Raw genomic sequence first — 24218 nt, forward strand, 5'->3', positions numbered from 1 at the left:
GCATTTTCCTCTGCTCTTTCCCCAGAGGACCATGGAATGAGGTTCCTGTGCAGATAATAATGTGCCCTGAGATGTTTATTCCTCTCCATCGCGATGGAGTTAATAGTCTCCATGGGTTTAATACCTGCCTGAAATTAATCTTCATTTTGTGCCAGGCTGAGGAAACGAGGGATGCGGCTCCGCTCCCATCCTCAATGCGGTTCCTGCGGGTTTGGGGTTAATGGGACACGAGTGAGCAGCACACCTGGTGCAGGACTGTGTGTGATGCAGCAGCTCCACTACTGCCCACCCTGTCCATGTGCTCCTGTGGTGGGGAGCACTCCTCAGGAACGCAGGTAATCACACCGTCACTGGATGAGGTTAATGTGCAAACATATGGGAGAAAAGGATGCTCTCCTGCCCCTCCCTGGGTCTGCCTCCTGTTAAGGGGCTGCACAGCTGAGTTCCCCAGTGCCAGCAGGTTGGAGCTGCTGGAGGATGAGTGCTGCCTACTGAAAACCCCTCCTGAAGAGCTCGGTGCTGTGGCAGTGCCCATTGCACTTACTGGGAGGAGCCGGCTGCTGTCATGAAAAGGGTGGGCATTAAAGGCCAGCTCAGTGTCTCCTGGAGATGGTGTGTGTTGGTACAGTGTGTCCTCCAGCTTGGCTGGGACACCTGAAATACATCCAGCAGCTCCCAACTCTGTTGTGCCTGTGGTCCCTCAGCCGTCCCCATTTGGACAGGGCTCCTCTCTTCCTCTCTAATGTAGTTCCAGGGACTCAGGTGTTAAGAGCTGGGGACAGAGAGGTGTTCATTATTCACATCACATGCACCTGAGAATTGTATTGCCTGCTGGCTTGCAGAATGAGTACATTAAATACAATGCATTAAACCTCCAAACTGTGGAAATACCCAGGGAAGGCCTCAGGATGAAGGCATAATTCAGTGGAGTCCCAATTTTAGAGACTGGTGATGCTGGTTTTGGCCAAGCAGGAGGTGAGGCAGGTGGGGACCAGGCAGCAAGGAGATGCTACAGAGAGGAGGAGTTGGCATGGATTAAAATACGATAAAGCCAGGTTCATTCCTATGCTTATTGCCTCGTGTTCTGCTTGAGCACTGTGTTAGGCTCATCAGTTCCTTATTTGCCCCTCGTGCAAAGTGGAGCTGATGCTTGCTCTGCACAGCAGTGGGGTTTCTCCAACTGAGGGATGCACAAGGACAGCTCCTTTGGTCCTGTTTGTTGCCTATAAAGCTGACTAATTAAATGTGACAATGGGAAGCACTGCAGATTTGTATGTGGGGAAACTGAGGCAAAGCAGGGATGGCAACTCCTCATCAAAGCCAGGAGCCCAACAGCAGAGCCCAGAGCAAAGTGTTCCCCTCTGGAAAACAAGGTGGTCTCTACTGGCTCCATACCCACCACTCATCTGACCCAGTTATCTCAGCATTATTCACTCTGTTCCTTTTAATGACGTGCCAATATCTCCCAGAAACACATATTTTTTCATTAAAGACAGCATAAATGAGACATGAGCACCGCGTTCAGATAAGATGCTCGAACCACCTTTGGATTTCACTCCTGATGAATCTCTCTGTGCCCTGTGGATGGATTTTGCCACCCCTTTGTATGTGGGCACACGGAGCCCTGTGCAGAGCAGAACCCCTCCCCACGTCCTGCCCTGCAGCCTTCCCCAGGCCCCTCGCACAACAGGTCAGGAAATGAATGAGGTGCAAATATTGAGTTTTGGCTGGGAATTTAATTAACCAAGGTTTGATGTAGATAGTGGACTTCCACTTCTGCAGTCAGGCAATGCAAGGTCCAGATTTTCTCCAGGTTGCTCCGCTCTTGGATTTACTCTCACAATAAGCCATATTTTATGACTTAATATTGACTATTAGGGAGGGATGTGAGTGTGTTTAGGCACAAATTTTCCTGCTGCCTCTCCCAGGAGGGCCAGCACAGATGCCCTCCTGCAGCATCGTCTCCCCACCCCGCTGATCTGGCCTCAGAGATGCCCCAGGAATGCCCACAGGGTGCCCAGGGCAGCACAGGTGGCTCTGGCTGGGAGCACCTGGCTGCAGGGCAGTGCAGCCCCATGCATTGTGCTGCCAGAATCTTGGCAGGCGGAGACGAGAGGCAGCAGATGCGGGCTGTCAGGCTGAGCAGATGCCTCATTAGCCACAGCACTGTGCTGCAGCAGCCCTGCTCCTGCCCAGCTGTGCTGAGGGGCAGCCAGCAGCAGCCTGCCTTGGAGAAATGAAGTTGTTCTCTGCTTCTCCCCTTCACTTTCTCCTCCTTTCCCCGTGCTGTGCAACAGCTCTCTGTGTTCTTCCTCCTTGTCCTCATCACATCGCCATTGCAACCATCCTGGTTTAGCCCCTGAGCATTGCTGCATGGAGAAAAGGACTGGGAGCCAAAAAGTGATCGATTCCCCATTGCAACCATCCCCATTTAGCCAGGAGCATCTCTGTGTGGAGGAGGAGAAAAGGACCTAGAGCCAAAGAGCGATCAATTCCTGCCAGTATCCAAAGAGGACCCTCCAGCTGTTTGGGTGGCAGGGGGTTGGCACTGAGCGTGCCATCTCCAACCTTATTTTGCTGGACACTTGAGTGAGGGCCATCACTGATGAGCTTGAACAAAGTGTACTACCAGATAATTCAATTAGCAGTGAGTGGTGTCAATAGTGCGGCTCAGCTTAGGTGATGCTCCTGAGCCAGGAAAATCACACTGCAAGAAGAGAACAGAGAAGGGGAGAGGACAGCATCACCTGGAGCATCCCTCTCCAAGAGGAGTAGGCTGAGGAACGCAGGATGTAGGGTTTACCATTGCTAATTCCTCCAAGAATATCTGAATGAGGTCATTAATGGAAGAGATCCACATGGAAGGGTAGAGCTGCACAGTCAGAACTGCAGGTCCAGATGAGCTGGGAAAGCATGACTTGGTACAGGACATTGGCTCTCTCCCACACTAATACAGAGTGTGCTGAGGCTAGCTACGTTCCATGGTCCCATGCAGCTCTCCATGCCTAATCAACCTTGTACTGCCTGCCTCCTCTACATCCCCATTTCCTTATCAACCACTGGTGAGACACAAAGACCTCCTCTCCCTTCTCTACCCTGTGCCTCCATCATCCTTCCAGCATCTCCATGAGCTTTGCTGGAGATCCCCCCAAAACACTTCTCCCGTTTCTGTCTTTCCTGGGGTTTGCTTATATTGGACAAAAAGACATCATCATTCTGGATTTGCCTTGCGTGAGCTATCACTGGATTAGTGAGCTGGAAATCCCTCAGAGTTTTGTCTCTGAAGCCAGTCCCTTGGGAGCACTGCTGTAGTAAGTGATTTTTCTGTTCTAGCCCAAGGAATTGGATCTGCATCCAGTAGCCAAATTGAATTCATTCGGGCAAGGTTAAGAGCCATTTGATATAGTTTTAGATTAGGTGAAGGCAGCCATATATATTTCATATTCTGCACTAACTGCTGCACAGTGAGTAGGGATAGGCTGGCACAGTGCTTATTGACTGCTCCCCGGTGATCCTGCGCTTACAAATGGATGTTACTCAAAGAGGGAATGGATCCTAAATCTCTCCCTGCTGAAAGGCAGCGGAAATAACATGGAGCAATGGGTGAAGGAGTTGGCTGGGTTCCAAAAGGAGGGCTGGGGTGGCTGTGAGGGCAGTTATAGGGTCTGCTGGGAGTCAGACTGCATGGGACCCCATGGAAAAGCTCGGCTGCCCAGAGAAGTTGTGAATGCCTCATTCACAGAGGTTCTCAAAGCCATGTTGGGTGGGGCACTGGGTGACCTAATCTAATAGCTGATATAGAGGTTGGCAAGCCTGCCCACAGGGCAGCCCCAGACCTTCTGTGATTCAGTGATTGCATGGAGTCACCAACGTGGTACGTGACAGTGCTGTTCTGTTACTGCTGTGATATGGGGTTGGTTGGGATCCTTCAGCGCCGTACCTACCTTCAGGCTTGCAGAGAGCCAAAGCAATGTAGGTTTGTGTGTGCCAGTGCTGGGAAGGCTGATTTGTGTCAGCAGAGAGCACAGACACGGGTTTGAATAGAAGAACAAATGAGTTTCTCTGTTTTCTTAAGGTGAGCCCATCCATAATCCCAGCGATGTGCAGTCACCATATGCTCCCTGCTGGAAAGAGCTCCAGAGCTGAATGCCCTGTGGCTGGAGCACTTCTTCTGTGTACTTGGCCCAGTGCAGGAAAAAGGAAAGAAAAACAGCCTTGTAAAACCTATCTTGGGCACAGAGCTGCTGCAGTGGAGCCCCACACGAGGGCATGGGGCTGAGCATCTCAGTGGGTGCTTCCAGCCATGGAAAAATGGGAGAAATCTCTCAATCTCTTCCATCGGTGCAGGAGAGCTTATTTACAGCAGTGCTATGTGCATAGGCTTTATCACAAGCCAAGCTGAGCCTGCCTGATGAAAAAGGGCTTTGAAAAAGAATAAAAGAAAGAATATAAAAAAATAAAGTTTTATTTAGGATAACAAAAACTCCTCTTCGAAGGATCCTGAGAAAAAAAACGACACTTAGGGCCCATAACATTCTGTACTTATTCACAAATCTTGCCCATACTCAGAAGCATCGGTCCCTGATGTGTATGGCCATGCTGAGGGCTCCATCTCCCAGCGCTGTGACCTGAAGGGAATGGCTCAGCGTTCTCTGCTATTCTCTGTGGGGTCTTGGTGGAGAAAATCTGGAAAACATAACCTTTGCGTTCTGCAGAGCCACGGAGCGAATAGAAAGGACACACAGGCAGTTTGCTATTTATTTCTATTTCTAAAGAATCTCAGAGTTCTTTTTTTTTAGAGTACACCTGAGCCTCTCCTTCTTTTCTGAGAGCTGCACTGTGTAAATAATGACTGGATTTGGGCCTTTGTTTGCATCTCCTGAGATGCACCCGGTAGGAGGGAGGAGAAGAGCCGTGGAAAGAAAACTGAGCCATCGGGTGGAGGATGAGATGGGTGCGGAGTGAGGGATGGCTGGGAAGTGAGGGTGCTTGAACCCAACCATCACTTCACACTGAAAGAGCTCTTCAGTGCCTGCGGTGCTGCTGGAGTGCTGTTGGGTTCGTGACAGTGGCCACAGCACCAGGAGTGCTGCTGGGGTCAAATCCCACTCCACAACTGCTGCTTCTGTGTGGAAATTCAGTAGCTCTTTGTCAGCACAGCCTTCATCCTTCATCCATCTTCATCATTCAAATACGACCGGATGATTTGTTTTGGTTTTCCACGTTTGCTCTATGAGCAGCATCATTTCCAGGCTCTTCTGGGTCTCCCCTTCCCCATGCTAATTTCATGATGCTTCCATCCAGGAGCCCTCACATCTCATTCTTTTGGCCAATAACCCATCCCAGTTTTCCCATCTATTTACCCTTGTGTTAAGATGGCACTGGGTCTGGTAGGGAAAACGGAGAGTGGATGGAGAAAGGGAGAATCACAGAATCATAGAATCATAGAATCATCAAGGTTGGAAAAGACCACTAAAATCAAATCCAACCATCAGCACACTGAGTGGTGAAAGGAGAACGAATGGAAAGAAAGCTTTCTCCCTGCTCAGAATCCCTAACAAATTTCTTTGTCATTGCTTGGTTTGTTATTGTTTTTTCAGTAAAACAGTTCAAAACTACATTTTTTATTTGAGTTACAAATGAGTGCAATCCAGGTAGGAGCATTTTTTGCTCGAGGGGTTTTCCAACATGAAAAGAAAGTAGAGGAAGCGGGGAAGGAAGCGTGCAAGAAACAAAGCTCAGCAATGCAGCACCACGGCTGCCATTGAACAGGGAATTCAGCATCACTGCTGTTCAGTTGTTGCTTGGAGAAGAGCAGCCACTGTGAACAGTTATGACAAATGCATTTCTATGTTTGATGGAAATCTTCTTGTTGGCACTGAAATATGATGGTATGGTGCAAGACTGGGGGAGAGCTGCATGTTTGTCTCTTCTGAAAGCAAACAGCACACATTGGGATTTACATGAGGACGTGTTGGGCACAGCCATGGGTCGTTAATTTAGGAGCACTGATGGCTGTGTATCCAGTGTGTGAACGCATAGAGAGCAGCATTCCTGCAGCATAAATCTGCGGTGGAGCATTGCATTCATCACTGCGTTACCCTAATGTTGGGTCCTGAGACCCAAAACCCCTTTTTTCTCCCCCCCAAAACTCATCCCTTTTTTTCCCAGTTCCCAGTTTTGCTTTGGAGGCCAAAACTTTGGTGCCGGCTCCACACTTCTTCCCAGCAGCATCAGAGCTGGCTGTGTCATCTCCAAGCTTTCAAGGAGCCCACAGGGGCTTAATTAAAACTGAAACTTAGGCACTGCTATTCAGATGAGACTGGCAGCCCTCTGCTGACGCGGGCTCAGCTGTGTCACTCTGCTCATGCCACAGAAATGTGCCACAATGTGGGAATTTCCAGCCCTGGGCTGGCATGGGCTGAACCCTGCTCTGAAATGCTGGGCTGCGGGGTGACAGCACGGAGCGATCCGCCAGGGAGGCTTCAATGGCAATAAGGGGCAGGCTGGCATTTGTCTGACAGAGGTGACACCGGCCTGACTCCACTCTGCACGACTTCAGGGAAAATCTGCATTTCCCAATCATGGGGCTTTGGTCAGGGGTTGCTGGTGATCAGGTCCTGAAATGCATTTATTCCTGTGTTTATGGAGTGCTGATATGGGTGTAGAGTACATAGAAATGGCAATAGGAATTGCCCGTCTATGCAGTGTCACATGTGTGCACAGCAGGAGGAGTCTGCAGGTATGATCCCTACTTTCCAGTCCTGTAGCTGCTGCACAGCACTGAGGCACCCATGGGTGACCCATGGGTGACTATTTGTTGTTCAAATGGCAGAAGCCGGATGGACCACGCTCAGTTCCAGCACCGTGTTTTGGTGGTAGTGGCCATCCAACACCCAGAGAAGGAAGGTTAGCAGTCATCTGCCTCAGTGGTGCCACTGGGGCGATGCTGTGTACACAGATACACACACATGCCCACCCCCTCAGCCCTGCAGCCTGCTGTTCCTGCAGCTCTCTCCAAGGAGATCCCAGCTGCTCTCAGCGCTCCATCTGCAGCCTTCCAACAGTTGCTGCAGAAAAGGGAAAACATAAAAAATTGCATTTGGGTTTGGGGAAAAATAGCAAAAAAGCAAAAAAATCTGCTCTTCTGGCAACCCATAAATCTCAATTTATCTGTCCCTTTGTCTTTATTGAAGCAGGAAGGGAAGCGGAACCTCCTTGGAAACAAACGTGTCTCTGCTGTGCATGGTCACAGATTTAGGGAAATCTCTGTGGGTTTGTGGGCACTGTGCCCAGAGCAGCCCTGCAGCAGCTGCTGGGTGCACGTAGTGCTGGAGGGCATGGAAAGGGCACACGGATGCATTGCCCCAGGGCAGGTGGTGCTGCATCAGGAATTAACAAAGGCATGGAAGGTTCTGGTAGGATCCAGTTGCAAGGGCTGGAAGGTTCTAGAAGGGCCCAGGTGTGAGGAGTGCTCATTAGGCCCAAGTGCTGGCACTCAGCTAATGAGGCTCCAGGCAGCTTCTCACTGCTGAAAAGCCCAGGAGTGGGGTAGTGCTGTTGTGGTGAGACTGGAGCTTGAGATCTGTGTGATGGAGGCACAGTAGACAGCAGGTACTGTGTGATTTCTTCTTTATAGAGGCTTTTGATAGATTGGGTTATTTCAGTATGCCTTCACCGTGGAGTTTGCTTGTAAGCAACCAGAGTGGAGCTTGATTCCTCTTCACCTGGTGCTCCTCTTGTTGCTTGAAGAGCAGCTCTGATTTTCCTGAGCTGGTGGAGAGCTTTGCTGAGGAGTCTGCATTTTGCAGTGCTGTGTTTGATGCAGTATGCAATAGGAAATGGGTCTTGCTGAGTTCTGCTGGAGCTGCTTTGGTTGGTGCTGGGTTGGGGTGTTCCAGGCTGATTCAGCCCCACAGGAGCAGGTCTGAGTGCTGCAGGATGTGTGCTGGGAGCAGGGAGGGCAGCAGGCTGATGGATGGAGACTATGTATCTCCCCCTGTATCACCCATGTGCAGGTGGATGATGGATGGGGTGAGTGGGAGCTGACACCCCTTGTTGCTTCCCTTTGTTCCTTCCTGCAGCACTTGTGGCCCTGCCTTTGATTTTCTAGGCTAGGACATTTGCAACTTGTGAGCTGTCGTACAGCAGTAATTACACTTTCCATCACTTTCCCATCAAGAAATAAATGGAAGAAAATCACAGCCCAAGTACCAGCACTGACCTTCATTTCAGAAGGCAGCCCGTGCTCAGCCAAGCTATCATCCAGCCCTACCTTTACCAGGGGCTGCCTGTTTCCTGGGGCTCGTTAGGGCTGCAAAGTGGAGCAGCTGCTGGCATTGAAGCCTGTTGGGTACAGGTGTGTGGAGAGCTGCTTCCTCCTTCCCAAAAGGTTTCTTAGAGCCAGTAAGGTTGGAGGAGGCCTCTGAGCTCGAGTCCAACCATCAACCCATCCCTACTGTGCCCACTGACCGCGTCATTTGTGGGAATTAGGATCTATGTGTAGCTTAGCATACACCCTTGCTGGGTTCTTTGGGTGGAAGATGCTATCTTGATGCCTTTGCACGAGATTTAGGGCAGGATCAGGCCCTCGTGCCTTTATTCTTCCCCTAGACCTGCCTTGTGCTTGCTGTCTTGCATTTGGAAATAGATGGCAGTAAGAATTGTGTTCCACTATTTTATTTGTCATAATCTTTCCTAATCTGAATGTGCAGGAACTGTGTTTTGCAGCCTAATCAGTCACATATATTGTACTGCACTTCCAGCTTTATGAAAAGCAAAAGCCATCTAGGAGAAATACATTAAATATGCTTCTTGGAGGCTGTGCACCTTTTTTTGATGGGCAGAACAGCTCTGCCTGCCCATCAACAGCTCTGTCTGGTGGCTTTTGCAAAGTGCAGGGTCTGATCCATCCTGGGGTGTGAGTGATGGAAGGAATGACAGTGCTGCCTGTCCTTGCTTCAGGCAGTGGGTGACAGCACAGCCCTGAGGGGACACCTGCAGCTGCAGGAGGAAGGCATGGGCAATGGGGTTGTATTGGAGCAGACTGCAGAGTGATGTTCAGCCAGAGAGCTGTGCTTCCCTGCATCCCTACTGTCCTTAATACACACGTTTTCCAACCCTAGAAGAGCTGAGCTGCCCCCCAAGTGGATTTCCATTCCTAGAAGTGTGGCTCTGTGGTCCCAGAGCTAGCAGAGGGGGAGTTGGAGAGACTCCAGCTTCCTTAGTCACATCATGTTTGTTCTCCACGTTAGCCAGAAGCGCCCTTGTTTATTTCATCAGCTAAATGCTGAAAACCAGCTGCCTGCCTTCCATCGAGACATTTAATGGTGATGAACATTACTTTCTCTATTGCAGCCCCTCTGAGCACAGGGTGATGCTGCAGCAGCGTGCAGCTGTTGACCGATGGGTGCCCGGCTGTTCCTATGGCATTTCTGGGCTCTGTTTTTGCTGAGTTGCAGAAGTCCTGAGCTGGAACGTGGCAGCTGCTTCAGGATGCCTGGTGCATGCTGAAATACATGGTCACTGCCTTCACTGGGAAGCTGAGCGAAGCTGCTGCTCCTTCCTGTTTAGGATATGAGCATCTAGCAGGGATGGAGAGAGGATGGAGCCTTTGGGGCAGGGCTGGGAGGGATGGTGTTTGCCATGAAGGTTTACTTGTGGCACAGAGACATTTCCCTCCCTTACAGTGGAAGATCTGCCTGGCTTCTGGGGGTGGTTGCTGCTTTAAGATTGTGCAATGAATAATTTGATGTAGGATTTCTACCTGACTTTGATATCTGTTGAACAAAACGCTGGCACAGAGCGCTCGGATACCCGGATTTGTTTTAACTTACGTTTTAGGCTTCAAAAAAAATAGTATGAAATGAATTAGCAAATTATCTTGATTGCTCCACTCCTGCCTGCAGCCACTCAGTGCGTTCCAGGTGGAGAGCTTTCTTGCTGGAAAAATGAGCAGAATTTATTTCTTTAGATAAATGGATCTGGGATAAAAGTCGTCTTTATTTTCTTTTTCGTTTTAACTGCAAAGGATGAAAAGTGTCTGTTCTGCTCTTCTGTGCCAGAGATAAAACAGGAAGGAACTTTGCATTGCTGTGCTATTGGCTTTCAAGGAAAAGTTTCTTCCCCCGCCCAAACCTCCTCTCCTGCAAGGAGCACCTCGGACTGGAGATCAGAGTGCTGTTTAATGTTCCCATAGCAATGCTGCTGGGTCCCGGTGCTGTCACTCTTGCTATGTTTCTGTTCCATGCACACACGCTGCCTTTGATCTCTCTACTTTGTCTTTGTTTTATTTTGTATCTCTTCTTTCTTTCCCCATCTCACTCACAGTGGTGGCTTTAGAGTGAAGCATCATTTCATTTCCTGAAGGTCCTGTGAGGGCGCCGGCTGATCTCCTCTGCTGGGTGTCTGCTCTGTGAAATGAGCACACTTAGATCAGTGCCAGTCCCTACTACACACAGCAAACATAAAGATATGAAACAGAGGAGATAATACATGGCTGAACCCACCAGTGGTGCCCGGTGCCCTTTGGAAGGCAGTTGTGTGCACCCAGTGTACTGGGGGAGAAGCACGAAGCAGCTTTGTGGAGAGGAGGACTTACAGCAGTTGGTTTCAGTGGAACTAACAACAATCTTCTAGCTATAAATGCATGCAATGCTACAAATAAAAGCCAAAATTGGCTTTATGACACCTGCTGTCCAAGGTCCCTTAGAGGCACTGATCCCTGTGTTGCAGCAGTGGAGGACATTGTTCTGCTGGTTGCTGATGCATCCATCCTGTTCTCCACAGCTGGCACCATGCCTAATCTCCCATGCAGTACAGGAAACTCATTCCCTTGTTTTATCTCAGGTCGAGCTCACAGGAAAGTGAGATTCTTGAGGCTTGACTGGCAGCTGGAATCGGTTTTGTTTGGTTTAAATGAGTCGAGAGCTCAAGCCGAGGTGGGTAATGGAGCAGTTCCCTGCCTTGCTCCCTCTGTGGGCACTGCAGCCCTGGCTGCCTGGGTCAGGACAATTTCCAGGTGCAGCCACGCTGACAAGAAGAGCATCCCTTTGAAAATGAGATTTCTTGAATCGCCACGTGTGGAGCGTGCTCCCTACAAGCTGCTGCTGACCTCGGAGTTGAGCTGTTTGCTCTCTCATGTGAACTCTGCAGTGAAAACATATTAAGGTTCCCCTTTTTCTGTGGCTTGCTTTTTTTTTTTTCCCTCCAGGTATTTAATCTTAGTTTACAGATGAAATGTGCAGTGGAGAAAAAGATGCTAATCACACAGTTACTGCTCTCTGCTCCAGCCACGGAAAAATTTATTACCATCTGCCCTGGATTGGACAGGGCTGTGAGCATTGAGACGTTTGTGTCTCTGAGCAGCAGCAGAGAGGCTCAGCATTGCAGTGGGGCACAGTGCTGTGTCCAGCAGGAGCTGGTGTGGCTGTGATGCTCTGTAATGCTCTGTGCTTCTCCCTTTGCTGAGGGCAGTGGTGAGAAAAACCCCACGCTGTGCTCAGAACTTCCATCCCTTGGCCAGAACTGTCACCACAGCAATATTATGGTGTGTAAAGGTAATGGGAGTTTCAGCTCTCCCCACTTCTTGCTTTCTGCCAGGTATTGAGGCAAATGTTGGGTTTCAGTGGCTGTGGATGTAGAGGCACCCGGTGGTTCGCATCTCCAGCTGAGAAGCAGGCACAGGGTGCTGTGTCATTGGGTTCTGCCAGGCTTTAATGTTGCCAGAGCAGAAGCTGAGGTCAGGAGCGGGGCCACAAGTGAGATTTCTCTGGCTCCTGTGGTGTTCTGCCATGCAGCTTTCTGAGCCTGTTGTAATATCAAGCTGCCTCAGAAGCAGAGCGCTTTGATTTCTGCCCAGTCTCTGCCCTCAGCGTGTTATTGGACATACAGTTCAGAAGTACTCAAACTACAGCTCCCGTGATGCATCTTAAATATACGATTTGCACTTGGCTTTTTGCACGAGCCGTGCTTCTCCCCGGCCAGCCCTTCCTGCAAATGCACTTCCCTGCAGCAGCATGAGACCAGCTGGATGCTGGAGCACATAACCGTTCCACGAAGTGCCTCTCCTGTGGCTGTGTTTGCATATGTTTTTCTCTTTTCTTGTTGTTTTCAAAGAAATTAGGGTATTCTTGTAAAACTTCGCACCTTGAAAGTCATCCCCTTAAAACGAAGAACTGCTGAGCAAGGAAATAATTGTCAGCAAGGCACACTTTTGTCTCTCCTGCAGCAATTAACAAACTGAAGCGCAGGCTTGGCTGTCTGTCCAATTAAACTCTGGCAAGCTGGAATCCATGATGTGATAATGAAGCAGAGAGTTTTGGAGCTTCTCTGCTTGCTATTTTGAGGATACAGGAGATTTAGGCTGTCTGGCTGAAACAAAGCCATTGAAAGTAATGGGCTGGACAATCTCACCCCATTACTTTTAATGGGATGGAGAGACTGCGCATTTGGGAGCAGCTCACTGACACCAGGGGAAGCAGGGGAACCTTTCCACATATATACACGTTATGGCCAATGCTGGGAAATGGCACCCAGCTGGGAAAGGCCAACTGCCTGCAGTAAGTCATAGTGCTTGGTGGCAGATGGGAGGTGTATAGCAGGGGGAGGTGCTCAAGGCATCAGGGCTCAGTTTGGATATGACATGTGGTCATAGGTTGGATATTAAACATTTATTCTCTGAAAGAGTGGTGCTGCAGTGGCACAGGCTGCGTGGGGTGGTGAGGTCAGTGCCCAAAAGTGTTCCAGAACTGTGGGGTCGTGGTATGGTGGGATGTGGGCACAGTGGGGTGAGGTTGGATGTGGGGATTTCAGGGGTCCTTTCCAACTTTAACGACTCTGAGTCTGGAGCAAAGTGGGGTTGAGTGGAACCAGCCACCAGCCCCAACCGCTGCCATGGGCTGGTTGCCAGCAGATTAGGTGGTGCAGGGCCTATCCATGGCCTTGGGCACCTCCAGGGATGGGGCACCCACATGTTCTGTACGTAATGGTTGGGGGGACTGTGGTGTAAAGGGATTCCCACTGCTCTGCGTGCTTCATGTGGCATGAGGGCAGGAGCAGAGTGCAAGGTTCCTCCTGTGTCCATCTCCTGTGATTCACCCTCCTGCCCCTTGCCTGCACTAATTTTGCCTGTATGTACAGAAGCAGTCTGTAATGTTCTGTGAGTTGCTACTCTGGTGTTGCATGTGTTCCCTGCGGTGGGACTGAATCTGCTGCTGCTGGGGTCTGAAGGAGTGTGGTCAGGATAGCAATCAGCCTCCCACAGCCTGACATTTGCCCTCTTGTTTTGCTTTTTCCTGCTGCCAAATGTGGCCAAAGGTCTCTGCCAGCATGTGGAGAAGCTCAATGTCCCAATCAGAGCAGGAGAGGACAGAGCGCGCTCTTTAGCAAAGCCCTTCAGTCCCATAGCTTCCTCCCATGCCCCCTAATTGAGGTCTTGTTTTTGTCAGCAGGCAGGGACCTGTTTTCCTGCTGCCCTGTCCATCTTAGCACCATGTGCTCTTTGAGCAAGTTTCAGCAGAAAGAAAGAAGCAGAAAGGCTACAGTGAGGTCCTGCACCTCTGGCTGGAACCCATCCCTCCATCTGCTGCTCCTGCAGCCACGCTACTCACCTGCACCAAGTAGGCACCACTTCCAGCAGTGAGGTTCCCCATGGTGTTTACACTCCCATTTAAGCTGCCCAAGGGCTTAAATAAATCAGGAGGGGATCATCTGTATATAAAACCTGCCCTGGAGTGATGTGTTTGCATCTTCTGGTGGTGGGATGAGGGGGAGGCCCAGGAGGGGATGGTTTGGCCCAGGAATGCTGCACTGTGTGCTCCCTGCCTGCCTGTCTCCTCACCTCACAAGTTTGCTGAAATTGCTGAGGCTTGGCAAGGAGGGGAAAATAAAAAGGAAGCTAAAAAAGCTTTGGATGCACAAGAATTGCAGGCGTGCTGTGAGGTAACCGGCAAATACAATTTAATTATAAGATACACGGCAGTAATGGCATTTGCGAGGCTGGAGCATGATTTCCCAGTAATAGACAGACTGCAGGGTTCCCTGCCTCTGTTGTTGCAGCCTCAAACGAGAGCACAACTGCACTCATGCTTTCCATGCCTTTGGAGGGGCTTTAAGGGCGCTTGCTCCAGGTAGCTGTGTTGTGTGCTAAGGGCTTGGACAGGGGTGGAAATGGGCTTGGTAGGAGGAGCCAGGGGCAGCAGGGCTTGGTGCTGAGCTCTGAGATCAGGCAGGGGTAGCTGTGCTTGCTGGGTGTTTCCAGCACTTGTTCTTTGCCCGCTCTCCTGAAGGGAATGGCTCGGCTGCTTTCCAGGTGGAGGAGCTGCTGATCCAGAGCACTGCAATGGGTGTGACCTTTACAGCACTGTGGTTTTATTTTTCTCATTTTTTGCTCCAGTGTGTCCACAATCTGTCAGAGTCACATGGGGACTTAAGGGCTCGTTGCAAAGTGCTCCCATTGCCAAGCTCTGCAGCGGTGTTATGGGATGCTCTGATAGGGCTGGTACACCTGCTTTCTGCAGGCCTCCTGGCCTGTGTGCAAATGTGGCTCTTTGTGCTGGCAGAGCACTGAACGTGTTCGTTGTGTCAGTGTGAGATGCTCCTGCTGGGCTCCAGGATGGTGCCATGCTGGGCATGCAGCTCATTGCTTGGATCGCTATGGGCACGCAGGGGTCCTGCAGCAGAAGAGCAATGATGTAATGAGAAATCTGAGTGTGCAGTGATGAAATTGGTCTGCAGAGAAAGCTCTCCATTCTGAAGGAACCCGAATAGCATCGTTTTTCCTGTCAGTCTTTCTTCCTGTCAGTTTTGTCCTGAGCTTTTTCATTCAGATTTCAGAGCAGCTCCATGAGCAGCTCTGTATGGTGTGTGTTGCTGGGCAGCGTCTGTGGCCCTAACAGCATCTGGCTGTAGTCAGCAAAGGGGATCTGAGCAGCACACATCTCCTGCTGGAAGGATGGGTTGGATGGGGCACTTGGTGGTTCCAGGGCCACAACCTGGAAAAGCATTTGGGGGAAAAAAAAGCAAGGGATGCATGGGGAGGTGTTGGTCCAATTCTATGAACTTTCCTGCATGCCATGAGATTATAAGGAATGCTGTGGGATGGATGCCAACCTGCACATCTTCCCTTGCTGGAGCCATCAGCAGGAGGCACTGGGAGCACGGCTGGTGGCAGCTCCTTGCTGTGTGCCCACGGCAGCCCCCACCTCCCCTCGAGCTGCGCTGTGCTTTGAGGGGGGTTGGGGCAGCCGGCTGCCTTGGTACGGACTGAGTCACTCTGATATTGTTACCGGTAAGGAGAACACTCTGTTTCTATGTAACCTTTTATTTGTTTCTTTTGAATAATACAAATGCCTATGAATGTTATGACTTTGACAAGGGGAAATTCAGTGTTTTTCCTGCGTGCCAGCTTTAGTTACAGTGTGGAATTGCTGCCACAAGACCTTGTCAAAGCGAGGCATTGAAGAGGATTTGACTGGTGCAAATGTGTTCCTTTTTATGCAAGGAACTTCAGGTGCTGAGCGCTCTCTCACTCTGGGGTAAATTGCTTTTGGCTGTAGCAGCTTCTTCAGCGTTCTTCATCTCTCCCTGCTGGGAAAGCAGCTTTCCGTGGCCAGCTATGGGAGCAGAGCTGGGCTCGGGTGAACCTAATGAGGTTCAATAAGGCAAAGTGCAAGGTTTTGCACTTGGGCCGGAAGAACCCCAGGCACCTGTACAGGCTGGGGGGAGTTGTCCTTGAGAGCAGCTCGGCAGAGAAAGACCTAGGGGTCCTGATAGATGAGAAACTTAACATGAGCCAGCAGTGCGCTCTGGCAGCCCGGAAAGCAAATGGGATCCTGGGCTCCATCAGGAGAGGGGTGGTCAGCAGGGATAGGGAGGTGATTGTCCCTCTCTACTCTGCTCTTGTGAGGCCCCATCTGGAGTACTGTGTTCAGGTGTGGAGCCCTCAGTACAAAAAAGACATGGAGATTTTGGAAAGGGTCCAGAGGAGGGCCACGAAGATGATCAGGGGGCTGGAGCACCTCCCCTATGAGGACAGGCTGAGGGAGTTGGGTTTGTTCAGCCTGGAGAAGAGAAGGTTGCGGGGCGACCTCATTGCAGCCTTTCAATATCTGAAGGGAACTTACTCCCAGGAGGGGAGTAAACTCTTCATAAGGGCTGATAATAGCAGGACACGGGGAAATGGTTTTAAGTTAAAAGAGGGAAGATTTAGGTTGGATGTTAGGGGGAAGTTTTTTACTAGGAGGGTGGTTAGGTCCTGGAACAGGCTGCCCAGGGATGTTGTGGATGCCCCGTCCTTGGAGGTGTTCAAGACCAGGTTGGACGAGGCTCTGGGCAACCTGATCTAGTAAAGGTGTATGTTTGGTGGCCCTGCTAGGCAGGGGGGTTGGAACTACATGATCCTTGAGGTCCCCTCCAACCCAGGTCATTCTGTGTGATTCTGTGTCTGGGGAGCCCTCCTTATCACGTGGCTCCTCAAATCTTGGTGGTGCTGGTGGCCTTCAGGACAGCTCCAACCACTGCAGAACGGCCCTCCTGCACAGTTGCAGTTTTACATCTCGGAGCAATGAGCTGGCAAACACCTCTGCTCCATCTGTTTTCCTTCATTGATGGATTCTTCTGAAGTCAGATTGTGGTCCCACAGGGACACACTCAACTAATCCTCCGCTTTTAAGATTTTATTTGTGCAATAAATGGATGACAAGGTGGTTTGCAAGTACATAACACAATAAATGGGTTTATAAATGCAACTTTTCTGCAGAGCGCTGTAGAATAAAATACAATATCGCTACAGCATTTAACACTGATCTTTACTTCATTCATATTTCAAACAGTAATGTGCCCATTTTCTCATCTGGGAAGCCTCTTTTGTTTTTTTTAATACATTTTTATAAATTAACAAGGCACAGATTTAATAACAACTTGCATTCAAACAGCTTGTTCACCTCGGAGGATCACGGAGTGCTTTGCAGCCTTAATGGCAGAACGCACCAGTTGTGTGCTGGAGGATCCATTTGCTCTCTGTCAAAATGAGGTGATGGTTGGGATTGCTGAGCTGTGTTTGTGGAGGAAGCTTGAATGCAAGCCTCGCAGCAGAAGGAGAGGTGGGCAGGGAGGGATGCAGTGTGCTTCAATGGTACTCAGAGCAAAGCTGTGAAGGAGAGGTCATGGGAATGTCTGGGACACCTGAATCAGGAACAGAGCACGAGGCTGGAAGGCAGTGTGCTGGAAAGCAAAGGAGAAAATGCTCCTTCACGCCTTTCTTCCAACTTGTGGAATGCAATGACTGACTTTGCACATCCAGACAAGAGGCTTCCAGGCAGGACTGTGGTTTCTCAACCAAAGCATTTCTAAAAGTGAAACTTGTGGCTCTGAGATGCTATTGGAAAAATATTTACTGATAGCAAACCGTCACCTCTGCAGATGGAAAACTTGGGGAAATGGAAAAACATGATATTTATTTTGATACAATATTTTTAATATTTAATTTAAGAGACCAGCTGCTTCTGCTTCTCTTATAAGAGCTTAATTGGTATATAATAGCACAGTTAATTAAATACAAATCAATAGTTTAAAACAGCTAATTGATATTTAATATGTATGGGAAAATATAACTTAGTTATAATATAATTACCTCAATATTAAATAAGCAATGGAATTGCAATTATGCCTTTACAGTGATTATAAAGTTTATCGTTCTTTAATAAACTTGCAATTAGACAGGAAGAACTGAAATTATTAAACAGGTATTATTGGGCTATTAAACATTTATTATCATTCCTGGTGGGATACAGCCACACAATAGTGCGTGTTATGGTTGTGTTTACAAACCTTCATTACTCCTTTGCAGATTTAGCCTTTAATGTTCTGTTGATCAGAAACTTGGATCCCTCACTGATTTGTGGGTGGGTGAATTGCTTTGAGGGAGAAAGGGAATGCCGAGTGATGAGGAAAAAGAGGAGAAAAGCATTGAGAGTTCCTCAGTTTGGGCCAGGGAAGGGAGCTTTACTTTGAAACCAGGTTGGCCAAGCTGTATGTAAATGTCTGTTATACAAGTTGTGAGCTTGGCTCAGCCTCTGGACTCCTTTCTTTCTTGCTTTGGCAGTTGCTTTGTTGTTACTTGCTGCCCTGATGCTTTGGGATTGCTTTTCCTTTGTCCAAGTGGCTCTTCTGCAGGTTTTGGGGTGGCTCAATGGGAATGCTTCTTTGAGTGAGTCAAAATGTTCTTCTGCCACGTGTTGTCCACGTGAGACATTTGAGCTCACGCCTTTCCAAAGTCGCCAGGCTGACAGAGCTCAGCTGTAACCCATTCCACTGCGCTGGAACAAAGCTAATTGTCATTGCATGGAAGTGGATGGGATTTGTTTCAGAAGGTGGATGCCATGCACGGGTTAAAATGTTCATTTTTCCATGGTATCCCAGCAGGTCCTCTAAGCCAAAATATTTAAAATGCTGGGGTATCTGCTTCAGTGTTAATGTTTTAGGTAGCTGCTAAAAGCCATGAAGTGGTGAGGCTTCCTTAGGCATCAGCGTCATCTCAAAGCGTTTTACCTTTTAAAGGCGCTGTCAGGTATTTAAAGGTGCCTTTAGCTGTAAAGATTTTTGCATGTTCTCACAAATTTATGGTATGAATTATTATAACGTGGTGCTCTTGTATAGCTCCTTTCATCATGGGATATCAAAGTCTTTTATAAGCATTAATTATAGCACCCCTTAGGGAGGCACTTGGACGATCGGCACCCAAACCAGCTCCACATGGGGAGCAGCTCAGATCTCACTTGGAGCTTCCTTCCCTCCTGCAGGGTGAAGCTGTGCTTTGGATTCCTGGGGCAGCACCACCATCACGTTGGGCAGTGACCCACTGCCATCTCCTCTAATGCACGGACTCTTTCTTGGGTGTGTTTCTCTCTGTGCAATTGGGTGGTGAGAGCTGGGCTGCTGAGTTCTGGGTGCTTAGGGTTGATACAAGAATGGAACTATGGACTCATAGAATGGTTTGGGTTGGAAGGGACCTTAAAGATCATCTCGTTCCACTGTATTACTCCTTTTCCTACTCCTAAGCTTCACATATTGCTGCCTCTGTCTCAGCTCTGTACCTTCTGCATTGGCTCTTGCAGGACTTTATGGCAGCCTCTGCCATTCCAGGTCTGTGTGACCAGGAGAACCCACACGTGTCCATGTGCATGATGGACGCCTGAATTAGCAAGATAGCGATGTTGGCTGGTTTGGCTCTGCCGTGAACTGTGCTGCCTTGTGTGACACTAATCTAATTGTGTTGTTTTAATTATGCCTCGATACCTCAGCGCTCGTTGAAGGCTCAATTGGAATCGATGCTATTTGTCTTTCCTATCAATAAAGACATAAGCGTGTTGCTGGCTCTGTTAGCAGAGAGAGGCTGGGAAGGCTGTCAGCAGCTCGCAGCTGATGCATGTGGGGTGGCTGGCTCTATGGGATTCCCAGCCCTTACTGATGTCTGCAGCATAGCTTACGCTGAATGCATTTCAGCCAGACCAGTTGGGAGCATTGAACTCTAATGCTCAGCAAGTTGATGCCTTTCTGGGTGTATTTACAGCTGTGCAGAGGGCTGGATTCCATCTCTCCATCAGATAGGAGATGGTTGCTGTCTGCCTGGTGCTGATGGGTGTGACTGAGTCAAGAAGCTGCTGAGAATGTGGATACTTGCTTTGCCTGCCTGAAAATGTCTGATCTTTGAGCACCCTCATCTGAGTTGATTTCCCCCTTTTCCTTTTATGGCCAATAAGAGCTGTGGGCACCTCCAGCATCCCTGAGAGGCTGCCTGGGGATGCCCTCTGGGATACTACTTTAGGTGGCAATGTGGATTTAAGGTGCAATTAAACTTCAGCTGACTTTAATCATCTCAAGAGGCATCCATCTGTATGAGCATTGACTTCAGTGGGATTGCACACAGCCTTTCTTTTTTTTCTGCAGGCTGACATTGCCTCTGATGGGAGCCTTAGGATCAGGAGCTCTTGGTTCTCGTGAGATGGCTCCTGGTTCTGTTAGGGTATTCTCCTTACCTTGTCCTCCTGCTCACGCCCTGGTGTCACAAGGCATCTCTGTTTTCTGCATTTTGGCTCTGGTTCTGCCCCAGATGCTGAGGAGGATGCTGATGCTCCTGCCTGAATGCCCCATCAGCACTGGGGAGGAGCAGTGCACCCACAGAGCCGTACGCCTCAAGTTGTCCTCCTGCACATCCCGCAGCACTGGGCGACTTTACCTGCTCTGACAGACAGCCAGACCTGCGGTTCATCTCCAGGGACCTGAAATCCCTGCACAGCTTCGCACAGCACCGCCTCACCACTCCCATCCCGCTGCCCCACCGCCTTCCCCTCCCGTGCCGATCCCGCACGCTCCATCCTCACGGAGCGGGGCTCTGTGGAGGCTGCATTAAGCAAACATCAAAGGGGCTTTGATCAGCGAGGCCCTGCAGAGCACGGCAGCCCCCGAGGAATGCGCCGGGACGGCAGTGGGGACACGCTACCTTGATTTCCTCCTCTGCGACACAATTTGTTTGAAGAATGGAAGCTGAACGCCGCCGAGATGCGTGTGGGCAAACACACAGCCTGCTTCTGGGAGAGCCACGCTCGGATCTTTCTCTCTTGGTTACCAGAAAGCCCCATTAAGGAATCAAGGCATCGAAGGCGTAGGCATCCTCAGCCTGGAGCACTTCTCTGCTTGTAGGGCCACCTGCGTGTTCCCATCCCTCAAGCCTTGGCTAATCTTCCCTGTTGAGGACCATGTCCCAGTTGCTGCGCTCTCCCCATGCACTCGCTCCTGTCCCCAGCCTTCTAACGCCGCTCTCTCTTCTCTTGCAGAACTGGGGCTCCCAGGAAGAGGATGCTGCCTAGTGCTGGGGTTCATGTACAAGGAGAAGTACCGCAGGATGACTGAAGGTGAGCGGCTTCCCCACCTTCTCTTCATCCTTCCTCCTTAGTGGTCTCATCACAGAGGTTCATTGCTGCTGGGAACAGGTTCTTGCTTGTCCCAAGGAGAAAATCCTGATTCCCTTTTGTTTTCTGAAGCATCTTAATGGGCACAGATAGGGGAGGAGCAGTAAAAGGAGAGCAGGAGGCTAATACCTCTATTCATCCCCATCTACTGTCTTCTCCTATTTATTTGTCTCACTCTTTCAGCATCCAGTCTTTGTATTCTGGTTTTCATTCTGCCCTTCAACTGGATACATCTGGCCCTACTGGAGAGGTGCTTGGGTTATCATTACCCTAATGCCCTCAAACTGCAACATCCCAGAGCTTGTTTGGACAACCTTGGCAAATAAATGTCCTTCTAATTAGTGGCACTGAGAAGCCACTGAGGGTCGGGCTTAGCCTTGCTGTGTTCAAAAGCTGATGGAGTTTCTTGGGCAAATCTCTCACCTGGGATCAGAGCTGCTGTGCCTTCTCAAAAGCATCATTGTTTTTCTTGTCAAACCCCTGCATTGAGGCAGAGATGTCTCTTAAAAAATTCCCCTGTTTTGTATTCTGGTCATCCCCCAGGTGCTTTATGAGCATTGATTAATCCATAGAAACACCATAAATAATTATGAAGCGTAATAACTAAACAAAAACTATTTATGCTCGGAAGGATTGGCATCCCTGCTGCTGGCAGCATTTTGCTTGGCTGCTTTCTTTGAAGCAGCCCCGTCTCTGCTGAATGTGGGGTTTGGGGGAGGCCCCTTCCAGGGGAAAGTGCATCGTGGTGATGCGTTGGGGTTTTGCTCAACCTGAACAGGGCCAAGCTGGTTTCAGTCCTTGTTTTGGAGGTAGATAGGAAATGGTTTGGACAGAAGAGTGCTGACATGCCCTGCTGTGCATTTGTTCCTTAGAGCAGGACAGGGAGCTGCCAGCAGCTGGCTGCAGGGAGCCTTGTGTGCACGAGAGCAAAGGGTGCATTAGCTTGCAGGGGGCGAAGCTCCAGTGGAGGCAAGCTCATGGCTTGAATACCAGCTATGAGATCAAAGGTTCCCTTGGTTCCCCAGGAGCCCTGAGACTGAGATGATAACATGGAGAAAGCGCTTCACAAGTTTTCACCTCATGTTTGTTAATTATCCCGTGCTTTTTAAACATTGATTAGAATATTTTTAACTGGATGGCGCTGCCCCTTGGGTGCCATGGGAAGGTGCAGTCTCTTGATGGTTTTGGGTCCCTCAAGCTTCCCAGGGATGCTTGTAGGTGCCAATTGTGGGTGTCTCAGTGCACCCTGTGGCACTGCTCCAGCCTGGCAGACTCAGGGCATTGCAGAGCAAACCCTTGGGCTTTGTGGGTAGAGAATAAAGCCAGATGAAAGGTGCAAAGTAAAGCCTTTGTGTGAGGAAGGGAACAAAGCAATGAGTTTCTGGCCCCCGCAGACTGCAGGGCTGTGACGTTTAAAGGTACAATTTTCCAAAAAGAACACAGGGGATTTCCATGGCTACAAAGACCGCCCTGGACTTGTTTTCACTCAAGATGACTCTGGATGACAGGTGCAGACCTGCAGCCTCCTGCAATCCAGCTTGTATGGTGTGGGCTGAGCGCTGACGGGAGCCAAGGAGGTTTCAGGTGTGCAGCCGTCCCAGGGCAGCCCCTGCAAGCAACTCCTGAGCCATTCCCTAGGAAGGATAAGGAGTGAGACATCTTCCCCTTCATGTCTTTGCCAAATTAGAGCTTTTTCTCCTTTATTGCACTGTGGTCCTAATGAACAGCCCTATTTGTAATAGCAGGGTAGCTGGAGGAGTTGAAAGCATGAGTAGGCAGGGACAATCAGATAATTATGAGGTGTGGGGTCTTCACGGTAGTGGAAATGGGTAATTATGGTGCAGCATTACCTTACTGTCACTTCATGGAGACATCTACAGAGTGGGCTTCAGAGGTAGAGAAGCACAAGAGAACTTGGAGCTCGTGTCTGCTGCACTGTGCCCTACTGCTGCTGACCCTGGTAAGGAATGTCCAAGACCTCACCTCTGTTAGTGTTACTGTTAGTTAACATGTAGCATAGAATCATTTAGGCTGGAGAAGACCTCGGAGGTCATCAAGTCCAACTGTTAACTTAGCACAGCCAAGCCTACTGCTAACTCGCATCCCTAAGCACCACATCTATGAAATACCTCTAGGGATGGGACTTAGCTATCAGCTCTTCATACTGCCTGTATCAACATGCATCCTGAAAATCTGGTCTGGAGAATGCGTGCAACACTGCTGTGAAGTGTGCAACAGGAAAGCAGGCAAGGTTTGGGTGTGATTTAGGGCACGCAGAGGAAGGGGATGCCCTGCCACACGCCTGTCCCTTTGCTGTGATTGACATGTGCCTTGTTAGCATGCTAGGAGTGCTGTTTGGTGAGCTGTGGGTCAAAATGGAGCTGGTGACAGTTGCAGGCAGAGGTAGAGCTGTCTGCAGTGATGGTCTTGCAATAGAGATACTTTAGAGTTAATCCTCCACCATCTGTCTTCATTCTGCTAATAACCCACTCAATCAGCTGCTGCTGACTGTTTGTTAGCACTCAGAAACAGATTTTGGCAGGAGCATGCACACAGGGCTGGATTCCACCCCAGCCATGGTGGTGGGTCAGCAGGGCTGGGAATGCAGAGCACCCTGGGGATCCCAAAGTGCATGGCCGTAAGGCAGAGGTCCTGCTGTGCTGGGCTGCCCTGCATTCCCCAGGTGGAACCCAGGTGAGCAGAAAGGTTGCACTGCTGTAGTCCCAAGAACAAGCAACTCTGACCAACCTAAAAACTGAGACTGGTTTTCTGTTCCCTCTTCCCCTCCCGTTCAGTTGGCTTCCCAGAGCTGGCAGCCTCTGAGCTCAGAAGTTGGGGCTGTGCTGCAGGACCCCTCCCTGCCGCCCACCACCCCATCCCTGCCCATCCAGCACTTTCCACTGGGCTGGCCAAGGGCAGGATTTCACCTCTCGCTCCTGCTGTTTTCCTTCATCCCTCCTTCCTTTGACTTCTCGCCATATCTAACATGAGTCATTAGCAAGCGTCGCTGCAGCAATTATGGCACTTCTTGCCTGTCATTCAAAAAGCTACTAACGGAACAATGGAGCACTCAGTGTCATTCTGTGCTTCACCACCTGCTCCCAGCAGCCACCGACTGCTGGAGGTCCCTTTTTGGAGACACCGGTGGCTTTGGGGTCCCTCTGTGCATTCCCCTTCACTGTGACAGCTTATCCCACCATACAGCTGCCTCCTGCTGCATGGAGCAGCGTCTTGAAGGGGTTTTTGGTC

At 49.8% G+C, this 24218-nt stretch overlaps 1 protein-coding gene across 4 annotated transcripts in view; it reads left to right on the forward strand.

Moving 5' to 3' along the window:
• Positions 1–24218, forward strand: part of KIRREL3 (kirre like nephrin family adhesion molecule 3) — a 237949-nt gene that overhangs the window by 149357 nt on the left and 64374 nt on the right. For 2 of the 4 annotated variants that reach the window (XM_090123503.1, XM_090123504.1), the window contains exon 2: positions 20835–20912. The exons of 1 other annotated variant lie outside the window; for it this stretch is intronic. In XM_090123503.1, the coding sequence (XP_089979629.1) occupies positions 20835–20912 (78 nt within the window). Of the gene's footprint in view, positions 1–7541; positions 7615–20834; positions 20913–24218 lie in introns of those variants that run through there. One more of the 4 variants, XM_090123507.1, reaches the window with a different exon arrangement.

This window comes from Phasianus colchicus, chromosome 23 (genome assembly GCF_987193195.1).
Source record: "Phasianus colchicus chromosome 23, bPhaCol1.hap1.1, whole genome shotgun sequence".
NCBI lineage: Eukaryota > Metazoa > Chordata > Aves > Galliformes > Phasianidae > Phasianus > Phasianus colchicus.